The sequence below is a fragment of the Chlamydotis macqueenii genome, chromosome 1 (assembly GCF_036417535.1).
Source record: "Chlamydotis macqueenii isolate bChlMac1 chromosome 1, bChlMac1.mat, whole genome shotgun sequence".
Lineage (NCBI taxonomy): Eukaryota > Metazoa > Chordata > Aves > Otidiformes > Otididae > Chlamydotis > Chlamydotis macqueenii.
The window spans coordinates 101,783,632-101,806,041 of NC_141556.1; the positions used below are offsets into that span (position 1 = coordinate 101,783,632).

General features: G+C 47.1%; 1 protein-coding gene across 1 annotated transcript; it reads left to right on the top strand.

Annotated features, from left to right (window-relative positions):
- Window positions 1-7,010: 7,010 nt before the first annotated feature.
- On the top strand, window positions 7,011-20,499 carry CD2 (CD2 molecule). Its single transcript, XM_010120652.2, has 5 exons — window positions 7,011-7,117; window positions 11,007-11,303; window positions 13,770-14,012; window positions 16,800-16,919; window positions 18,968-20,499. The coding sequence occupies exons 1-5, from the start codon at window positions 7,057-7,059 to the stop codon at window positions 19,174-19,176; spliced, it is 930 nt and encodes a 309-aa protein (XP_010118954.2). The 5' UTR covers window positions 7,011-7,056; the 3' UTR covers window positions 19,177-20,499.
- The last annotated feature ends 1,911 nt before the right edge of the window (window positions 20,500-22,410 follow it).

Here is a 22,410-nt window from a genome sequence, read left to right on the forward strand (position 1 = left end):
GGGTCTGGATTTCTCTTGCTGCCATAGGAAGCCACAGTGAAAGCTGTGCTACTGAAGCTTCCGTTTGTACATATTCCTGCAGAGCTGCTGAGGGCTTTGGGTTCTTTTTCTTCAGGTGATTTAGTTTGTGATAAGGACTTTTCTTTCCTTACCTTTTGTTGAAAATTTAAAGCTTTGTTATTTGGCAAATACAAGTGCCTGTTTGTAGCTTTCTCTGGAGAATCAGCTGTAGATGGAGAGGCCCTTCTTTGCTGGAGAGAAGGTCAGTAGGAGTCAACACTGCCATGAATTTGATATCATCTGTCGTAAAAAACCCCTATGGTTAAACAGCCTCAGTGAGAGAGGAAAGTAGATGCCTGGGTTTATATGGAATTACTGATGCTGCAGAGCTTAAAGGAACTTCCAAGATAATACAAAAAACCACTGCAGCTCTAGTTTCAACCCAGTGCCTCTAGCCTGTGTGGGCACAAGGCACGCACAGTAACTTTCCATTGAGGCCGCACTGTAGACTTGCAGCTCTGCAAAGCGGCCACTAAGGTTCAGCAAATTTTTACTGAGTTGCTGAAAGCGGTCTATGTGGGGGACATGAGCGAAACGTAGTCAACTCAAAGCCTGCTCTTCCGTGATGGAAACAAAAAGGAATGGCTAAAAAGAATGGCGACACTGTCCTGAACCTGGCCACCAAGACCTTGCTTGCGGCAATAGATGCTCTGAATGGAAGGTGCTTTTAACAGGTTCTTTGTAGACAGGTAGTTGGGAGCCAGGAGTTTGGGTCATGGGAGCATCTGTTTCCATTTGTTGTCCTTCCTTGGACTGGCTGTCTGACCTTAGCAAGTCATTTCATCCTCCTGTGCCTCATTTCCCCATCTGTCATACTGGGGTGATCACATAGGCCTCCTCTGTAAAATGGGGTTTAAGCCTTGCTGATACACAGCAGCACCTCACACCTGCGTGTTGGTGTGGCAGACCTCGTGGGGTGCTGCGTGTGGAGGTCTGATGGGGCTGCAGTGAGCGTGATGTTCTGGCTGCCACAAGATGTCTGACTGGCCAGGATGTGAGGAAGGAGGTTTCCCAAAGCTGTTATGGCGGACGGCGCCTCTCTCATTAACCTTACTAGCTTATGAGATGCTGGTTTCCTTCTGACTCTCAGGAGTGTGACAGAAGGAGCTGGGCCTCATTCGTTGCCTTGGTGGAAACTCTGTGAAAAGCCACAGCTTGTCTCCAACCACCTGGTGCTCAAATGCATTACAAAGAACATCCTCTGCTTGCCTTATTGAGATCTTAAAACCCAGAAATTCTCAGAAAGGCAATGACATAGCGCCCTAGCCATTACCCTTCCTGGCTGACAACAGGAGCCGTGGGCTGTGAATGTTTAGAAACATGGGCAGCTTTGTGCCTGTACTTTCCCTTGCTGCAGAAAAGACCCACTCTTTGCTAATGCTCGCGTAGCTTCCTGCTGCAGCTGCCCGGCCTTTCCCGTGCAAGCGTGGTGCGATGGCAGCAGAGCTGAGAGCGTGGTCGGGATGGGGGTGAGCCCATCCTGCTGCCTGGTGGCCCCCACACCCCGAGGAGCTGCCCGCCTGGGTCTGCTGTTGCTTTCAGCCCCAGTGTGGGGCTGGGTCACCCAGGTGGGCCTTGTATGCCTTTGTGTGTGGGACTTGCATAAAGGCCATTCAGGGCCCGTTCCAGGAATAAATGCCTTTAGTACTGAAATGTATTACTCAGTTGCTTGCCCTCAGTCTCCTGGATCACTTCTCATCCTCCCACCTACCTGTTTCGGACTGTCCCTCACCCTTCTCTAGAGTTATAATAGTGTAATAGAATAAGACATTGTACAAGACATGAGTTATTAATGCATTTGTTAAGCTGGCCATTTCTTGAGAGTGTCGGATCTTGACTGAGAGATTGCTTAGATAGTAGTAACAAGTTGTCTTTCCTGGATGTGTTTCTAAGAGCAGCTATTCTTCTAATCTCTTTCTTGGGTAGCTAGCCCATCCCCTCTCTGGTGATGAGGGGGCACATTGTAGTTAATATAAGTCTTTGTGTATTTATCACAAATACTGGAAGAGGCCGTTCTGTCCATCGATCTGGCTTGTTGTGCAAGAAAGACTGACTGCATTATGCCAACAAACTTTTGCTTGGGTTGCAATGTGTTTTGCAGTAGTAGTAATGTCACTGAAATTACTAGGATAAGAGGCTGAAAGTTAGATCCTAAGTCTAGAGTCATTATAGATGATGGAAATCAGCATCAGACAAGCCAGACTGAAATATAAGAATAACTGTTTGATGGGATGCTGGCATCTGCTCTAGCCTTGGTTGCTGTTGTGAGCCACAGATTGTCAGACTGCTCTGCCTCAGGAGGTTACATTTCTTCAGACCAGACTTAAACTGGGCATCTTTTGTGAGGTTTGGCTGTGGACACATGCTTACAGGTGGGAAAGAAGAAAACGAGTCTGAGAGAGAAAAAACCTGGAGGTGATGATGCGATATTAGGGATATCACAAGGGAACCATTTACCTTCAAATAATCAGCCAGGGACTGTTCTGCATGAGTCTTGGTTTGAAAGCTTCCATCTACCTCAGTTTAGAGAGACATGAAAAGGTTTCTGCAGGCAGTCATTTCAGCACTGACAGCGCGTGTCACTATTTTTGGAATATTTCCACTGCGTACAGGCAAAGCAGTGCTCTCAGTTTGCATGTAGCAGGCTCCAAGCCACTGAGTCAGCACCCCCGCCAAATGCTGGGCCAAAACTTTGAGTTCATGAGCTTCACATTTGCACTGCTTCATTCAATCTGAACTTCTTTTTTTCTTGGCTCCGTGTGAGGCAGGAGTGAAGAGGAGGGGACATACGTGGCTTTCATCAGCCATACAGCTGAAACTGTACGTGGAAGACAGCAGTTCCTCGGCATTTCACAGTGCAGGGGCAACTCCTCCTGCCAGGGCTGACTTTGCTTCTTCCCCGCCCCAGTCACTGCCCACAATTCACCCTGTGCTGCAATGTTACTCTAAAGGAGAAGGGAGTGTGCCATGGTGGAGGCCTCAGCTACCATCTAGAGCAACCCAGATGGAGCCCAGCTGCCAAGTCTTGCAGGCTAGGGTGCAAACCCAGGAGAGTTCCCAAGAACAAGGTTAGCTGTAGCCAAAGCTTCCCCTCCACATGATATTTCCCATCTGGCATTTCAGTCAAGACCACGTTTGTTCTCCTCCTCACAAACTGTGCCTGACTAAAGGCCTGTCTTTGTGAGAAATTTAGAGGTGTGAATTTGCAATACTCTCATCATCCTTCATGGTGAAGGTGTCAGGTGGTGGTGAGTGCAGGGTGTCTGACTTTTCTTTCAGGGAAGAGTATCCCATGCAAATGCCATTTAATACAACACAAGCTTAAGACTGGAGGAGATGGGGCAGATTAGCAGATGGGCTACAAATCCACGCTGGCTTATTTCATGCTGACTCTCCTGAGAAGAACACGCTAAGTGTATTTGTGTTCTTCCTTTCTTGGTAGACGTAACAACATTCTTTCTTTCTTTTTTTTTTTTTTTTTTTTTTAAGCCTTAGGCATGAATGTTTATTGGCTCGTTACTAAGTTGAAGACTTATTGCTGGGAATAGTTACATGTTGTCTCTTGAGATGTTGCCTTCAGATGTGTGGGAGTCTGTCACCTTTACATGGAAATGTAAGTGTGATGCTTACATTCCCTGCGAGGAAACTGCTTAGGGTATTAAAAGAACAGAAGAGTAAAAGAGAGAGCAAGCAACAAAAGCAAATGTATATGACTAAAAGCACTTTGTGGCTTTTGCAGTGGAAACAATACCACAGGGATAGCAGTGGCTGCACAGAAACACCCCATTGTCATGGCTGGTTCTGGTCCTCTGCTCTACTGCGTCTCAGAAGAAGATGTCTTGCAATACAGTGGGCTAACCAGAGGCCAAGCATCCTCATCCGCGGTCTGACGGGCCTAACTGAAGACAGGTGCAGCGCCACCATACCGGGAGACACGTCCTTTTCTGGCAGTGCCCTGGTTTTCTAGCTGGCTGCTGTTTAGCCCAGCAGTGTGGCTTCCTGTGTAACGGGAAGGAGAGAGGGTGTCTGCAGCGAGCAGAGGAGCCTGAGGCTGTGCTTATCTGCAGGTCTGGCAGACCTTGCTTTGCCCTGCCCAGCACAACCTGGGGAGGTGTTTGGGCTGTGGCAGCACACAGCTGTGAGCCATAGCTCTCGCTGTGCCTGTCCTGCTCCTTGGGGAGCATCGCTGGCTGATGTGGGGGGGGTTGCTCTGCCAGTGCTCCCTGATATAGGTGTTTTTGGGGCATGTATCCCACATGGCATCGCTGAAGGTACATGCTCGCCTCCAGAGCTCCTCTGTGGCAGTAGCCCAAAGCTGCTGTGCTTTACAGAGAGACCTTCAGACACCCTCTCCTTAACACCTTCCCTTGGGGTCTTCCCTTGGAGACAACCAGGGAGATCAGTGCAGGGACCCTCCCAGTAACATCCAGAAAATCCCCTCCTTCTTGTAAAATGGGGATCGAAGCCCAGTCAGGACCACAGCACGACATTGTCTTGCTCCTCAAGAAAGGGAGGGTAAAGCCGCAAGGATATTGCCATTTCCCCACTTCTCATCTGGCAGGAAGACTGATGGCAGAGACACGGGCTGCTTTCTCCTTGTCCAGCTGGGTCTGATAGTGCAGGAGGTTTCCAACCCTGGTTCGAAAAGGGGCTGCTTTGTGGGATGGACCATGCACATGCCAGGATTTCATGGGGAATCCTTGCTGCTGGTGGGTGGCATGCTCCTTTGCTGGCTTGGCTGTGCTTTTCTTATACAAAATCTCTAAGCAAGTTGATTTTGTGCACATGCACCCAAATACTCAGCAGTACCAAGGCCTGGTGTCACATCTGCGATGCACAGTGGACAGAGGACATCAGCCCTCACCACCTCCCTTGAGCGCCTGTTCACAGCTCACAGCAAACTGATTTTTGAACAGACCTTTTATAAACTTTAGGAGTGGTTTCTTGCCCCTTTCCACCTGTTGCTCTAACAGGAAAAAAGGATGCCACGTTTGATGTGCTATAACTGGTCTGCTGGAGCACAGGGGCTTCCAATCTGAGTCATTTCAGCTGTGATTTTACAAGAGTGCGGGCATCTGGGCATGACAAGCTTGATTAACTGGTAGTGGCCTTTGTTATGGTTACAGGGCACCTTTTCAAGCCGCCTTCTGCTGCTGTGGAGCTTAACCTCTCTTCTCTCGTGCCTTCACACACACACTCATCTTTCCATTTGTATTTTGTTTGTACCAATCCCAGTTTCTGCCAGCAGCTCTGCGGCAGGCAGTATCCAGTGAGCAGGCCGGCGCTGAGCAGACCCTGTGTGTGCACAGAGCAGAAGGATGGTCCCTGCCCGGGTGCATTTGCAATCTGAGCGTGTGGACAAACAGGCAAAGCGCAGGGGTACGCTGGAAGCAGGCGGTGGCTTTGAGGGATGTTGCTTTGAGGAAGAAGCGAGTCAAGGCTGAGCAGCGTGCGGGCAGTGTTTTCAGCGTGCCTGGAGGCCTCCTCTGCTCTGCTTTATGGACCCAGAAAAAAAAAACCAAAACAGGAGAGATTGGGGTTGCTGCCTTTGCCCAAAGCCCTGTAGGTGGTCATCCTGGAAGCAGATGTGTCCAAGCGTGCGGACCTTGCATGTCTCTGCCAGCATGGCCAGGGAGAGAGGTCCCGACTGCCCCCCAGCTGGGGTGTCACCTGGGCAGGGCAGCCCCTGCCCTCGGCTTGTTTTTCGCCGCAGAGGGAAGAGATCAGGCACAGAAATATCATCTTGCTACTGTTGCTTCTTCTCTCCTTTTGCATGTGTCCCCCTTGTGCGTTCTTTGTAAGGAAACAATAACAAAAAGAAGGAAGAAAAGCTACATTTTCCCACGATGTGCAGAGGAGCAATGCTGTGACCTTAGTGCATTTTAATTCAGGTAACTTTTTCTCCTTTTGTGCAAAAGGGGCAGTTTTACCAGCATTAGTACCAGTTAAAAGATGATGAAGACACCCCCCAGAAGGGGAAGTGTCTTACAAGATCTTCTTATGACTTCAAGGAAGAAGAAGTACATGAATGAATGGGAAAGATTTGTGTAATATTGTACATCTTCTGTGCCACAGCTTTTCTTCTGTTTTCTTTCTTCGTCTACATCTGCAATAAAAAGCTGGAAGCTTTCAGTGTCCACAATAACAGAAGGATTGTGCTGGGGATGGTATGATTCAAAATCCTCACTGCCTCATCTGTTTCCTATTAGAATCAGGAATAAAGATTTTATCAGCTTGTCACATGTTTTTGGACCTACCTCCCATGCCTCTTCCCAGCTTCTTTCCTCATCATCTTTCCCACATCTAACCAGCTTTAGGGCTGATTTCTGGCTAGACTCAAGGCAGTGTTTTCACCCCCTTCCACGCTCATCCCTTTTTCACAGCTTGCTCAAATGGCAGCCCCTCAGAGATCAGACAGTGATGTGACGCTGATCCTGACGGTTTCCTAGGGAAGTGTGTCTCCTTTCTACATGTTGTCTAACAACTGTTGGCTACCTGCTCCTTGCTGGAGGTCCCAGGCTTGCTGTCCCCTCAATACTGATGAGGCTATGGGGGAGTAGAAGGATTCCCATCACAGCCGCCCCTCCACACCCCAAAAAACTGCATCTGTCCCGCTAGGGTGGTGGCATGCGGATGCTGGAGTTGAACTCTTTGGATGAACACTGAAGAGGATGAGGACCCTGGCTGGCCCTCCGGCTGAGCAAACAGACCTTGGGGGCATTCCTGCATTTAGTGAGCCTTTTCCTTGTCACTGCGTGTTGTCCTCATCCTGATAAAACATTGTGGTGAGAGATATTTGTTGCCCATGCTTTTTGTGCCTGTGCTAGAAACAAGAAGTGCTACGGTGAGAGGTGGAGCAGGGGAGGAGGGCACAAGGGCTGAACACGTCCCACAGCCGCTTGCTCAGAGCAGAAAGTCCTTTCACCTGCCAGGAGCTAGACAAGGCGACGCTGGATTAGTTAGACAAAGTGACACAGGATTTTTTTTCCTTGGAAAATGAACTTTAGGAGGATTTTCCTAGTCAAGTGCTTGCTGCTTTTATTTCCCAGTGTAAAATGTGAGTTTTTCTTACAATTTTTTCTTTTTTCGGGCTAGCGTTGTTAAAATTGCCTTTTAAACAATTTTAAAGTTAGTGGGATGTTACTGATAAGAAACTAGTTCCACTTGCCTAATGAGGGAAGACTTTGGGGTTATTGCTGTTACTATTTGATTTAATTTTCAGCCAGGGGGAGGGCAGGATCCGAGTTTCCTATTCCAGTTATAATAATAAGCTGTAAACAGTTTTTGTTTTAAGTTAATGAGCCTTAATTTGACAGATGTATAATGAGAAATGTCAGCATGCAGTTTCCTTTCTGCCCTCGAGGTACCTTGTACGACATTAGAGATCCAGTTCATGGTGCATTATCACATGTAATTTCCTTTTCTTATCAAAGATGAGCAAATCTTTTGAAAGTGCAAATTATATTCTTCTATAAATATTAGCAGAAAGAGATATCTCAATGTCTTCAGAGGAGCTGAAGAAGTCTAGGATGTGAAAACAGCAAGCAAATACATACATCTTTTATATTTTGCGTATTATTGCTCTCATTTTTAAAAATATTAATCTAAAAACTTAATTAAAGTGTTAACTCATAGATTAGAGAAAGTTATAAGAGATGGAGCCAATACAATCATGCATAGATTTTCTTTTTCCCCGTTCATTCCACTATAGATTGTATGTACGGCTGTTTAATGCTTTTCTTTTCCTCTAGAACAAAATTAGTAGATAAATAAGGGTTGGAGGTTTTTTTTTTGTACGTGATACATAAAACATCTTCCCCAGCAGAAATGAAGATTTTTCCCTTGAATGGAAAACTTGCGTCAAACATTTCCTTACTTCTCTAAATTTATTACTGAAGCTTTTCCTTTTAACTCTTCATGTAACTGCAAGCGAGCTCTACGCTGCCAGATTAGATCTTTCTGCCCTCTGGAGAGCATTTCAGCTGGCTTTAGCAGAAATGCCGTTCCGTTAGCTAAGAAGATTTTCAGCATCATATGTGTGTGATTCTCAGCTTTCCATTAGCAAGACTATGGAGATCGAATAAACATTCAGAGATGTGTCCAGGTGGTCTGTCCGTAGAGATGATGTCAAATTAGCCCTGAAAACTTAGATTTCTTTTTTTTAAACTTCTAGAGAGAAAAAAAGAAATGATAGTATCTGTGATGGAAAGAAATCCTATTACTAGCTCTAAATACCTGTGCATGACTGAGTAGAAACAAGTATCAGAATTCAGATATTTGGGTATAATCGGTAGTGCCATCTGTGTGGAGGATGGATGCTTCCAAGACTGTTTGATTGATAGCTTTAGTTCAGAATATTTCATTCGATATGTCAAATACCTTGTAAGAAATGCAATGGAGAAATAACAGCCTCTCCTTAGACTGGAAGTGAATTGCTAGAAGCCCTTCAGAATTAATTTTCTTGTGGCAGAGGCACACTATTTCAATTCTTTGATTATCTCTAATATTGTTATTCTCATGAAATAGCAATTGGATTTCAGTTTCCCCTCTGTGACATAGAATTATAGAATAGTTAGGGTTGGAAGGGACCTTTAAAGGTCATCTAGTCCAACCCCCCTGCAAGAAGCAGGGGCTTCTGCAACCAGATCAGGTTGCTCAGAGCCCCGTCCAACCTGGCCTTGAATGTTTCCAGGGATGGGGCATCCACAACATCTCTGGGCAACCTGTTCCAGTGTTCCACCACCCTCACTGTAAAAATTTTTTCCTGATGTCCAGTCTGAATTGGCTTCCTTCTATTTTAAAACCATTACCCCTCATCCTGTCACAACAGGCCCTTGCTGAAGTGTTTCTCCCCATCTTTTCTATAGGCCCCCTTTAGGTACTGGAAGGCAGGCCGCTATAAGGTCTCCCTGGAGCCCCCTCTTCTCCAGGCTGAACAGCCCCAACTCTCTCAGCCTGTCCTCATAGGAGAGGTGCTCCAGCTCCCCTCTGGACCTCTTCTAACAGGTCTACATCCTTCTTATGTTGGGGGCTCCAGAGCTGGACGCAGTACTCCAAGTGGGGTCTCACCAGAGCAGAGTAGAGGGGCAGAATCACCTCCCTTGACCTGCTGACCACGCTTGCTTTGGTGCAGCCCAGGATGCTGCTGGCTTTCTCGGCTGCAAGCACACTTTGCTAGGTCATGTCCAGATTTTAATCCACCAGCACCCCCAAGTCCTTCTCCTCAGGGCTGCTCTCAATCCATTCTCTGCCCAGCCTGTATTTGTGCTTGGGATTGCCCTGACCCAGGTGCAGGACCTTGCACTTGGCCTGGTTGAACTTCATGAGGTTGGCACTGGCCCACCTCTCCAGCCTGTCAAGGTCCCTCTGGATGGCATCCTTTCCCTCCAGGGTGTTGACCACACCAGACAGCTTGGTGCCATCAGCGAACTTGCTGAGGGTGCACTCTGTCCCACTGTCCACATCGCCAACAAAGATGTTAAACAGGGTCAGTCCCAATACTGACCCCTGAGGAATGCCACTTGACACTGGACTCCACTTGATATAGCTTATCATTGTCCTAGATACCAGGAATGAAGGTTTGTAATAAAAACATGCACAAACATAATTTTTCTTTCTGTGAGGAAAAAGTGCTTAAAATATATTAAATTAGAGCAGAATCAGCTCTATCTGGTGATGTGAAGAGAAATCCCTTCCTGCCGACTGGCTTTATCCTGTAAATTGAAGAGGAATGAACATAAGAAAATGTCAAATTAAATAAATCGTGGCTCTGAGCGCACATTAGTGAGCTTATCCTACCTGATGCTTGTGAGCACTTTTCTCCCTTCTCCTGCAAATTTTCCACCCACCACTGTAGGGTGGAGACAGTACCTTACTTGAACTGACCTTCCGACAAACTTTGTGCTCAGAAGTCCCCGTTCACTGGAGATGGGCCCTGCAGAGGCTGTTGAAGCAGCCTGGAGGGGAGAGGGCACAGCCCGAAGAGTACATCAGCTCCACTGGTAGCAACGTGACTGATGTTTAGCAGGTTTGTCTTTCCTGAATATCCCCTTCAGCAGCCCCACGCTAAGTGTTGCCCAGTCCTCGTAGCACCTTTGGGAAGCACCTGCTCTGACCTGTTCTGGTGAGGGGACCTGTCGTCAAAGGAGACCTGCAAAGATAAAAGATTTTTTTGACCCTTGCTTATCCGCTAATATCTCCAGTGCCCGATCAGTTCACAGGATGCAGTGAGCTGTTTGTTTCTCCTTGCCTTACTTGCCCCACCGTGATCCTGTGCTAGAAAATGCAAGTGGATATATCCCAGCGGGGCAGGGTGCCTGGGATAGGTGAGGAGGGCGTACTGCAAGCTGGCAGCACTGGATCTGCCTCCAGTGCAGTGCCTTACACTTACGCACTGCTTGACATGGGCCACTATTTTATTATTATTATTATTATTATTATTATTATTATTATTATTATTATTATTATTATTATTATTATTGCCATCACTGTTACTGCTGAACCGATCCTACCGTCCAGGGCCACTACTAGTTTGTGTCCTTGCTGTCCACAGCGATGTTTGCAGTGATGGGCGCTCTGGGTGCCAGCCTGTGCCATGTGTGAAACACACTGAAGTGATCTTATTTTCAGGAAGGGTTAAGTTCAGGGTTAAGTTCACAGGCAGCCATGAATCTTGGCATTCAAAATCACTTCAAATAAGTCAGCTGGAGTATAGAGCCAGCTTTTGAAAGCCAGACTCAGCTTCCTCACCTCTCAGAATTAAACTGGGGGCTGATGTTCCTTATATAAGGAACAATCAAGAGGCATACTGGAGTAATGTAAAGAGGCTTAGGCAACTCAGAAGGGGTCACAACCGACAACCTTTGGGGTCACCGCTGTGGCTGCCGAGTGTGGCAGTGGGGGCTGCTGGAGACACGCTGATGGGCTGGCTGTGCTTCTCTTCGCAGGCACTGTCAGCAACTGGATTTATGCGGCCATAAATCATTCGGCTTTTCTCAACATCGCTGCTACTGGGACCATATATGATGCAATGTGGCTGAGAGACAGAAAAATGTTGCTTCAGATAAAAGAGAAGACCGTTAAGTACTATGTGAACAAGGACCAGTGCAGGTGTAAGCTATTCCTAAATGGGACTCTGCAAATAAAGCAGGTGGGGAAAGAAGACAGTGGAAAGTATACAGTGTCTGTTTATCAGAAGGATGGAAAGTTGAAGGCAGAAGAAGTAAAAATGTTGATCGTTCAGGGTGAGTTTTTGCTCTTCCCATGCCATTCCCAGCATAGCTGAATAAGACTTGGTATTCCCGCTCTCTCCTACAGCTTTTCCTACTCATTGCCCCCCTTTCTGTTTTGAGGGGACTTCTGTGAGACGTACATCTTTCCTCCCACCACAGCCAGCAGTCTGCCTCTCCTCTCCCTTCTCTTGGTCCTATTGATGCCCTCTGGTCCCCTGCTTCTTTCTGCCTCCTCTCTCTGTCAGCCACCAAGTTTCTACGTGTGCCCAAGCAACCAGCCGTGAGCACATCTGTGTTGACAGCAGGGTGTGAACAGCCCTACTGCAGCACTGCCAGGACCCCTCGGGCCCTGAGACGGTGCAGCAAAGCATCAGCAGGGATGTCCTCCCAGCAGCACCTTGCTTCCAGAAACCTCTTGTGGGAGCACAGCAACCTACGTTGCTGTGAGGTACACCTGTGGCTGATGTGCTGTGCACTTCTGGTGCTATTTGACGGGCACTGAGTTGTGACTTCTGGTCTCTAGCTACTGGTCCAGCAAGATGAGCACCTTGTGTTGCATCTGCCAGCCTCCCGAGGAGACCTCAGGAGCCCAGGTGGCACTAAATGCCTGAATGTGATCCCACTCCATTTTTGCTCTAAAATGAAAAATAGCCAGCAGTCACCTCCCCTGAAATAGACCACAATAGGAGTTGAATTTGCAGGGGAAGACGAGTCCTGCACCTTATCCTTGCGTAGCATAACACAGGAAATATTGAAGATTGCTCAAAGCACACTTAAGCACATACGTAGGGATTTCAGCTACATGGGTTCAAAGCATGAAGGCAGCCTTAATTGCTGTGCTGTATCTTGTCCTGAGGGATCAGAGCGTTAGCAGCCTAAAACTTTTGGGATGAGAAGGGAAGATGGGGATGGCTATTCTGCTCCTTTATGGCTGCTGCCACGTCTCCAGATCACTAAGCTGTAGGGCAGTATGGGGTTTTTTTTTCCCAGAAAGAGGATGATTTTGCTCTGTTCTTCTTCATCCAGCATGCACACCTCTGCCAACCTCTTGAGTCTGTGAGCACCATCTGGCACTACAGAAATGATGCCTTGATGAGGCATGAAATGGTTTTAGCAGGGTTTCTGCATAGTGGGAGGCCCCATGGCTAATGGACTGCTGAGCAGTGAAGGTGTCTCACTACTTCGAGAATTATTATTGCAAACTGTCTACAGATTCGGGAAGTCATCAGAGCCTAATGCTACTTACTCATGCTTTAAGCCACTGAGCTGTCACTGGGGTGTCCTGGGTTCAATTTCAGGTTAAGGCTCCAACCTAGCTATGTGCTGCATCATTTCACTCACCGTGCAGCAGAGGGCTTGCCTTACCTCCGGTAGCGGTTTTGTAAGTAAAGTCGCCCAGTAACCGTTGGGTGCTAGAATCATTTGTCAGACAGATCTTTCTTTGTTACTAGGGATGGAGAAACAGTTGTTAAAAAAAACCCAATAGTTTAGATGATGTCATCACACAGGTCCATCACCAGGACCTGGACACAGTGGGCTGCTCCCCTGAATGATAGGTTACAGCTTGCAGAAAAGGAGTGGGCTTAATGAGGAAAGGGTGGCTGCAGATGTCACAGTATGAACCTAGACTGCACTTGCAACAAGCAACCCTTATTGGCTTTAAAATTTGTGCTCTCTATAACTTACCCTGCCTATAACTAGAGATGGCTCTGACATGTTTTTGTTTACCTGGTCTAAAAGGTAGAAGTTAAATTTTTCCCACCTGATGTCCCTGCCGGTTGCCCCTAGTTGAGGAAAGCCCCGCAGGCTTTTCTGGTTCTTCCAGTGCCACCAGTGACAGAGAATCTGGAAGCGAAATGTAGCTAGCTGTTTGTGGGACATAAAAAGAGACAGAAATCAATTCCCTCTGTCATAAGCTCATCAAGAAACAAGACGTGTTTTCTGTTTTGTTTTGACGAGTTTTCATGCTGCCACTGTCGTGCCAGCTGAGTGCCTTTGGTAGCACATAAAGCATCATAAGGAGCTGTTAGCCCTGTCTTAGAGGAAACATCTCCTGGTCCACGCAGGCAGATCAGAGCTGACTTCATTTGCAGCGAAACATTGGGGCCTGAGTTGGAGAGGACTGCAGCTCCGAGTCCCTCCCAACTGCTGCCTCCCCCGAAAAAACAACTTCCTCCCCTCACCTGCCCGCTGCCTGGCTGTGAGCCAGGCTGAGCCTGAACGCAGTCCAGCCATGTTGGTGCAGCTCTGCTTTGCTAGGCCAAATAGGTAGGCTAATAATATACTGCATTCTCTTTATTGTTGCCTTGTTACTTCTGCAGTAGAGGTCTAACCCGCTCTTCATTCTTCTCTGGTCTCATTAGCTGGTGTTGTTCCCTTACTGCTTATTGGGGGCTAAGTCTCTGTTCTGCTTAATAATGGAGGTTTTCAAAAGAAGAACCCATCTCAGATGTGCCTGTCCCTTCTCTTCTTTTTCAGAGCCTGTTCCTCAGCCAATCATCAGTGCTGAATGCATGAATAAAACCGTATCTGTCAAGTGTGAAGTGAAGCAGAAGTCTAAAGATGAAACATTTATAATAGAACTGTTTCAAGATAAAAGAAAAAAAATACAAAAGAATGCAACAATGTTGGAATTGCACACGCAGCCTTCTGGGACATTCAGATGTGTCGTTAAGAACCAAGTCAGTGAAAAAATGACTGAAAAAGTAATTAAGTGCTCAGGTAAAGAATCTATTATTGTCAGAATCTGCTAGGGTGGACCCACAAAGCCTGACACAGTTGCACATATCTGTAGGACTGGTCCAGGTGCCAGGAGCATCAATGGTTCCCAGTACTCAGTATCGCAAGTCTAACAACACTGCAGTTACTGGGAGCTGACGCTGCTGTGGTAGCCGGGATGCAAGTTGTGCTTTCTGCGACAAGGCATTCCCCAGCCTTGTCGCATCTCCATTGGAAAACATGGCTTGGGATCTTCTCCTGTGTACATGAAACCATGGCATTAATTTCAGGGGATTTGCTCTTGATTTATATCCTCATGACAGGGAAATCAGTTGCACATTATTTTTCCTTCCCTCCATGATCATACCTATGGTTGCCCACTACCTGTGGAAGTGGATGGCTGCTCTCATAAGGAGAAAAATAAACTGCTTGGACTCTCCAGCTCGGCCTAGAAATCAGGAGGGAGGTTGTGGAGAATTTAGCTGAGCTTTGGGGCTGCATGGCTCAGATCATCATGGCTCAAATGTACCATGGGTTTTCTTACTCACTTGAAGCGTCATCTTTCTAAACCACAAATGCAGCAAAAGAACTGAAGGAATTGCATTTTAAATGGACAGAGTCATGCTGCAAATTATTAGATAGGCGAAAGAAGTCATTGCTCTCCTCCATAAAAGTTTTGAAAGCTAAGGCAAAACCAAGGGACAGACCATACTGGTATGACACTGGATGTGGTGTTTAGTTCAAAGTTCATATTTCCAGTGCAGTACTGGGGAAAAGTCTTTGAATTTGCTGGGCTTGGGTTCATTCCACCTAACTGTGAGCACTTCACTTAAAGCACTTGCTTGCTCTAGATTCCTGCTAGAGGTAGTAGAGAGTAGGGGGCTCACGAGAGCTGGCTCAGTATTTCCAATTTCCAGCTATTTCTGCCATAGTGAATTTAAATAAAAGTCCAAGTCCCAAGGCCAGCCCGCAATGTGAGAAGGGAGGGAGCAAGCCTTAAGGTAAAGAGGCCTTACTGAAGCGATCCAAGGCCTGCTGTGCCTGACTGAAGGGCAAAGAGCCGAGGGATGGGGTGGCCCCTGCTCTCCCACACAGCCCTTGCCTACGGAAAGATCTCCCTGATGCCTAAAATAGCCAAAAAAAGGTTCTTTCCTGCTGCATGAGTGTCTGACCCAATTGGGTGCACAGCTGTGTTGGTGCTAGCATTGAGAAGGGGCTGAGGCACAGGATGTGGCATGGACTTTGGAGCCAGATGTGAAAACATGCTGCTGGATTAAGTCTGTTTAAGGCATAACAAACTAGCCCAAACATGTTGTCTGAATGAGGAAATGCTGGCTGAAGCTGGCCATCCCAGGGCACGAGCCAGGCAAGCATGGGCCTGCCTGCATTGCTGGTATAGGCAGGCATGAACCGTCAACTAGATAGGTTGATTTCACTTCTTCTCGCCCTTGAGAAGTGCTCTTCTTTCACAGGGTGAGTTGGGTGGGAGAGTTTGTTTTTTCTCAAATCATTAACAGAGAAGTAAGTAAGAAGTGCCACACTGGTCTTTAATGTACAAATATAGCATTTCTCAGGCACCAAAACCCACTAAAACCATGCAGCACTACCCTTCCTACTCAAACTAAAAACCCCTCAGACCTTTCTGTGTGGTGGCAAGACTCTACCAGCTCCATCATAGATAAAAAAATCCCTCAGCTTGCAGTCAAACCTCCTTCCAACCCTGCTGCCCTCCATTAACATCTGGTCCTGCATTCGAGGCCTATCACCTTGAATTTTGACCTTAAGCAGGCAACTGATGCGCTTCAACTCAGCTAACTTTTCATATAAGCATAACTATGCATGAATCTGCCTGGACTCACCTTACAGTCAGCTGGGAGAAACAGGCATGGAAAGGGCAAAATACACCTCGGTGTAACACTGGTAGCTAAAACAGGTGAGAAGAACCACATCACTGAGGGTACTTGTCTTTTTTTCCCCTGGAGCAGCCCAGGCTGATGGTGGCCTTTAGACATCTCAGCTTTGGTGTCGTCACGCTTTGTCCTCCATGTGCATGCCCAGTGAATGTTAAGGGTGCTGCCAGTGGTGTCGCCCCTTTTGGAGCTTTGTCCCCCAAGAAGCTAAGGAAGGTAAGCTTCTGCTGGGTTCAGGTCCACGGTGCCTGTGCTCGAGCATGAACACTGAATGCCAGGAGAACAGCCCAAGCAGGAGGTGGCGAAGGAAAGTCAGCATCCAGCAAACCTTATCTGGCGAAAATAAGGAACACTCATAAAGTTTTACTCACCGGGCAAACTGAGCTCTCATTTTGAGACTATGGGATATTTGGTTCCGTTCTTTTCCTTTTCACTATTTTTAAAATTTGCATACAGTCAAAAATTGAAGAGGAAGTACCAAAATACTATGAAGCAAGCTAGTGTCAGTGTTTCCAGCTCAGTAGGAGGTACTTAAAAAGTTTATTTTTGTTAGATGCTGAGTACTGCCTGGATGGTTGTTGTCCTTAAAAGGGTCCATTGCTAGCAGCAGCAGGACATTTGTGGTAATTTAAATAAGATGAGCTGGCACACACAAATGCTCTGGTTTCAATTTTCTGCAAAACTTGAATCCATCAGGGAGCAATCAAAATTCTCCACAGTGAGGACGAGCAACTTTCTGCTGTGTACAGAGAAAAGGCAAAGGCTGGGCTTTCTGACTGGGCCTGCCTTTACCGTCAATGGGAGAAAATACAGAATTCTAGGTAGACGTTATGCAAGTTATTTCTTTTCCTCTAACATCCTCTTTCATTCCCTTAACTAGGCAAGCTGGACTTTTATCTCATCCTAAGCATAGCAGGAGGTGCAATCTTCTTTGTCGTCTTCATGATTTTGCTTATTTATTGTATCAGGAAGAAGAAAGCAGCAAGTCATGAAGATGATGGTAAGTGTTTAAGGGACTTTTTATGTTACTATCCAGCCACCTAAAATCTTAGTGCTTCCTGCTGACAGCACCCCTGTGGGCAGGAGCATGCTCTCTGCCTTGGCATGAGCAAGAACCTGGTTTTGGCATATGGTGAATCTTGGCAGATTGGCTGGCATTGCCAGTCTTGGTTTCTGATGTATGCTTTGAACAAAAGATTTCTTGTTCTCAGGCCATTTGGTTTATTTGTGGGGGAAGAATTACTCCTCTAAAGCTCGGCCAAGGCCACTAGTCATGAGCATCTGTGGGGCTAAAATATACAATTAGATATCCTGCCAGCAGATTTTTTTTTTGCATTAAATTTATGTGGTGTAAAATTAGGATCCTTGAAACTCTTAGTCATACTTGGAAACATTGTAGATAGTGAGAAGGGGCAAGAAGGGCTCAGCTTTTCTATGAGTTTCCTCAGACATCTCACAGAACTTGTCCTCTCTACAAAACAGTGTCGTTGGAGACATGTCAACACTGAAGGTCCAAGTTGGGGCACTTTGAAGAGTTGAGGTTCTCAGAGTGGGCAGAGATTTCATCTGTTGTCCAAAATTCATGCCTCTTTAAGACCATAGGAAATACTCTGCCAGAGTCTTCTCTGAGAGTGGACTGTCAGTCTTGACAGAGATGTTGTCTTTAATTACAACCCAGGCATTGCTGCTAGTTTGGGTAGACCAAGGATATTGAGCTGCCACTCAGGAAGGTAGTCTGGTCCACCTGGAAGGGAAGGCTAAAGCAGGAGGGAGGTCGCCCTGGCAGGGGGGTCACCCTGCAGCCAGGGGAGCACCTCGGCATTAAAGGCTTGTTTCTGAGTCCTACCCTCACACGCTGTGTCAGGCTTCCTGTGTGGTCTCAAATAACAGCTAGTCTCTGAGTGAGTCAGTTCTCAAGTGACAAAATGGGAGTAAAAGCTCCTTTGTACACCACAACAGCCTTTGTCAAGATAAACAGGGCAATGCCTGAAGGAAACCTCAGCTGTTATCTCAAAGGTACCAGTGGTCAGGCTGACAACAAGGGTTAGCACGACCGGTCCCATGGTTGAGAGGGACCACAACTGCACCTGAGTGTGGGTAAATTGCCATGGCCCTCCTGCTGCCCCCAAAGTTACATGAAGAATAGGCAAGTGCTTTCCTTGTTCTCTGGGAGAGCTCACCGGAGAACAACCATAGGATCTCACAGGGCTTGCCATAGCGCATGAGCACAATGCTGGTGTGAGCATAGCCATCTGAGTGTTATTTTACATTACAGCTGTTCTTGCTTGAGTGGGACACATTACTCCCTCAACTGTGCAGTGATAGCCTATCCTCAATTCTTGGGTCTGGATTCAGCAAGAATTAAGAAAAAGAGAAGTCTGGGAAAATGAGAACTAATATAAGAGGAGGACCAACTTATTTGAAACAGTTTGGCATGTGCTTAAGGCCATTTCAGTGTCCCAAGAGGTAAATCCCTCAATCTCTAAGCTAAATGGACTGACATTTCAGAAATTATGAGTCAGTGATCAAAAGTCAGCTGGCATGAATTTACTTATTCTATGTGTGGGGAAATTAATGCTGGCAATATGGACCTCTGGCTTCGAGGTACCTAAAAATCCCAGCACGGATAGTGGCAGGGAAGAGTGCTTTGACGTTGCTCCATGTGGTTACATCTCACTTTCCCTTCAGTGGCCTATTCCCAAAAGAGGACAGAGAATCTCAGGCTGGGGATGTCCATCAGTGACCACTGAGGCCTCCCTGGCAAAGTCGATTCCCCCAACACAGAGAGGGCAGAGCTGCCCCAAACACCCCCAGGTACCTTGACCTCAGCCAGGCAGCCAAAAAGCTTTCAGGTTTGCCTGGGATGCGCAGGTGGAGGTGATACTGGTTGTTCCACTGGAGTAGCAGGGAGTAGCGAGCGACAGTGGCGTTCCAGGTAAGACCAGTATTTGGCTTTTCCTACCTTGTGCCAGGCACATATTACTGGCTGTTCAACTTCTGCTTAGACCTGAGTACCTGTCTGATTGCCAGGTCCTTCTGTCATTGCAGATGAGGAGCGAAAGATGCAGACTCGCCAGATGAACAGTGAAATGGTTGTGCGGGAGCTCCCTCAGCCGCTGTGCAATCCCACCCCAAAGCAGCTGCATGTGCAGCAGCGGCCGCTGCCACAGCCCCAGGTGCAGCAGCAACCACAGCCTCCACGGCCCAGGCCCCGCACTCAGCAGCGGACTCCAAACCACCCGAGAGAAAGACCTTGAACATTGCTCCTGCAGGGAACAACGGTTTCTCTGCTCCACCATTCACTGAGAAAAGAAAGTTTCCAATAGTCAGGAACCCCTTCCACCCAGCCTTGCATAATGCTCAGCTACAAAACGGCAGCTTTCATTGCAGAAAATTAGAGAGAGCATCAAATGGAGATGAAGAGACCCAGTGGAGGAGACTCAAGGTGATGGACATTCATCCCTGTGGCCATTTTTCTTAAAGTGTCTTCATGTTAGGGTTTGGAGCACTGAGCCTTGAAAACTGTGTCTTCCTTCCTGTGGTTCACCTGTTTTCACCACACACTGTTGTCTTCATGCTTTTTGGATGGATTATATCAAGAAGAAGCTAAAGCTCTAGTGAAACAGCATGTGCCTAAGGATCTTACAGGGTTTTGTCACATATCTTTCCTTTTGCCTGGCACACATTAGGACAGCCCTCTGGCTTCAGCATCGAATACATGACCTCCTGGACCAAAAAATAGTTGTATGTAAATAAATGCTTGTCTGAAGGTGAAATAATCGGTGTCATCTAATGGAGAGAAGAAAACACTGAAAGAAGATGTGAGAGCCTTGAAGCCCGTGTGTGGGAAAAACGCGAGTGGGAAAGCAGTAAACTTTTCACTTTCTCTACTATGTTCAGAACAAGAAACCATGGGATTAAATTGCAGCAAGGGAGAGTTAGGTTAGGATTTATTTTTCTTTCTTTTTTTTTTTTTTTTCCTGCAAATAAGCACTGAAATAGATTTCTGGGAGAGGATCTCCAGCACTGGGAATTTCAAAGGGCTGATGAGGCAACCATCTGTGAGGCATCTTTGTCCTGCTGAGGGCCAGGAGAATGTGCTACATGGCCTCTCCAAGGATTGTTCCAGCTCAGTTTTCTGTGACTTCTTGCTGGCAAATAAAATTAAACTTTATTCTCAGTATAGGTCTGTTTGGCTATTCAGACAATTTTTTTTTTTTTTTTTTGTCATAGAAGAGGTCTGGTATCCGTTGGCTCATGAAACAAGTGTTACGAACTGCCAAGCAGTCTGATTACTAGTGGCATTGTCTGAACTGTCATGGCTTTTCATTGTAGGGCCTCCTGCTGATGGTGAGGGACTGTCAGGGAGAAGGAGGTCTCTGCCTCCTCCAGAGCTCCGTCACTTTGTTTGAACCCCAACAGCAGACACAGCCCTGGGAGTGTCACTTGCTCTCGCTTTAGCTTTCTGCAGCTTTCACTATTTAAGTTGCACTTGGTAAAAAATTCATGGTTTATTTTGTAACACACGCTATGTCCCTGTAGTGAATGAATAAATGTAAGAATGAGTGGAGAGGATCTTAGTTCACACCTGTGCTGGTATTTCACTTTGGTACAAAGGAGACAAGAAAAACGTTTTGGTCCCTGAGCCGCAGAAATACAGACGCAGGAGGTTTCACACCAGTCCTCGGGAGGTACCGGCTGCCACCTGAGTGCCAGCGGGCTCAGGTCGGGGTGGCTTAGCACAGCTGCTCTGCCTGTCCTGCGTGGCCAGAGCTCCATCGTCGCCCTCTCCAGAGCAAGCAGCCAAGCTGGGACTCCTCTGTGGTTACCTGAGCACTGATCCTTCCTGGGACAGAGGGAGGGTTACTGGGACATGAGGAGGAGGGTGGGCTCCTCCTGGGACCCTCCTGCCACTGATTAGTGCTCTCTGTGCCCTGGGGGTTAATAGAGCTGCAGGAGTGCTTTGGAGGTGCTCCTTCCCCAGGCTGAGGCTTGGTGAGCTTCTGCCATGCCTCTGAGAGACCTTCCCAGGCTTCCCACCAGCTGCTGCCCCAGGCCCTCCTTTACCCGGGGCTGGTGCTGATGGGGTGACACGTGCCACAGCTCCTGGCAGGGGAGCACTGGTGCTTGTGTGGTTGCTAGACTCTTTTCAGATAAATATTTCTTCCATGCTGAGAGGCTCAAAGCTAAGTAAAAAGAGCTGAATTTATTCCTGTTGGGTGGATTTACACGGATTATTTTCAAGGCCAGGTTGGATGAGGCTCTGAGCAACCTGATCTAGTTGGAGATGTCCCTGCTCCTTGCAGGGGGGTTGGACTAGATGACCTTTGAAGGTCCCTTCCAACCCAAACCATTCTATGATTCTATGATTCTACACCAAAACGCAGTCCCCCGTCAGGCAGCCAATAAAATACTATGAGCAGATTACCCCTGCACCATGGGAGTCTCCTCAGGGCAATACTTATTTTTGATTGATGCCTTTTTTTTTTTATAGTCATCATTGGTTTTGTGACGTCTCATGTTTGTTCCTGATGTGCTGCAACAGACGATACTTTTACAGTCCCGAGTTCTACTTGCTGCTTACTTCAAAAGTCAGCAATTTTTCTGAATGTGTATCATAGAGCATTGAAATCTCAGGTTTTTATGCTGTAGAGGATGTTTCAATTCTGGAAAATAAGGCAACGGCACGACCTAAGAAATAACAGGAAGTGCTCAGCTCTGGTGATGCTGGCTGCAATGTTTGTTCTTCTGTCGTAGACACATCTACCAGTGAGTCACACAAGATGAAGTATTTTTCCCCATTCTTCAGGGGGATGAGATGAGAGGACTGCTGTGCTGAGCTGTGCTCTGTAAGGACTCTGGCTTTTATTCCTCAGCTTGGGAGACGCAGGTTACGCTGCCTGGGTGTTAGCAGACATCAGTTTTGCTTGGTGATGTGCTGCGGAGCCAGCGCTGAAGGAATGGGAGGCAAGTGCAGCCCCACGAGCAGGTCTGTAGTTGTGCTGAGGTCCTGCAGCGCTCGCCGGTGGTGCCGTCTAAGTAGGCACCCAAAAGAGCCATGGTTGGTCGTATAGAAGATACAAATCTTCTATCTCAGTCTTAATCTGCTTGACATCAGCAGCACTTGCTGCCCAAAATTGGCCTTTCCAGTGAAGTATACAAGACCTGCTTGTATTTCAGCTGGGCATTAGCCAGTCCAGAGGGCGCCTCTCTTGCTTCTGACACAGGCAGTGCTGGAGCCAGTTAGATAATTTAATTTCTAAAATAAAACTTTCAGTCTGTAAAAGGTCAAGTAGGAGACCATGACTTATTCAAATGTCTCTCTTGGAATGCTTGCCAAAATGATGCCATGGGGGAAAAGAAACTGATTTCTTTCTTATTCTACAACAAATCTTCAGGCTGTGATGCAGAGATAAACCCCAGCTGGGACTGCATGACCCATCTGCTCCCTTCTCCATTCTGACAGACAGGGGGTCACCTCCTCAGCCATG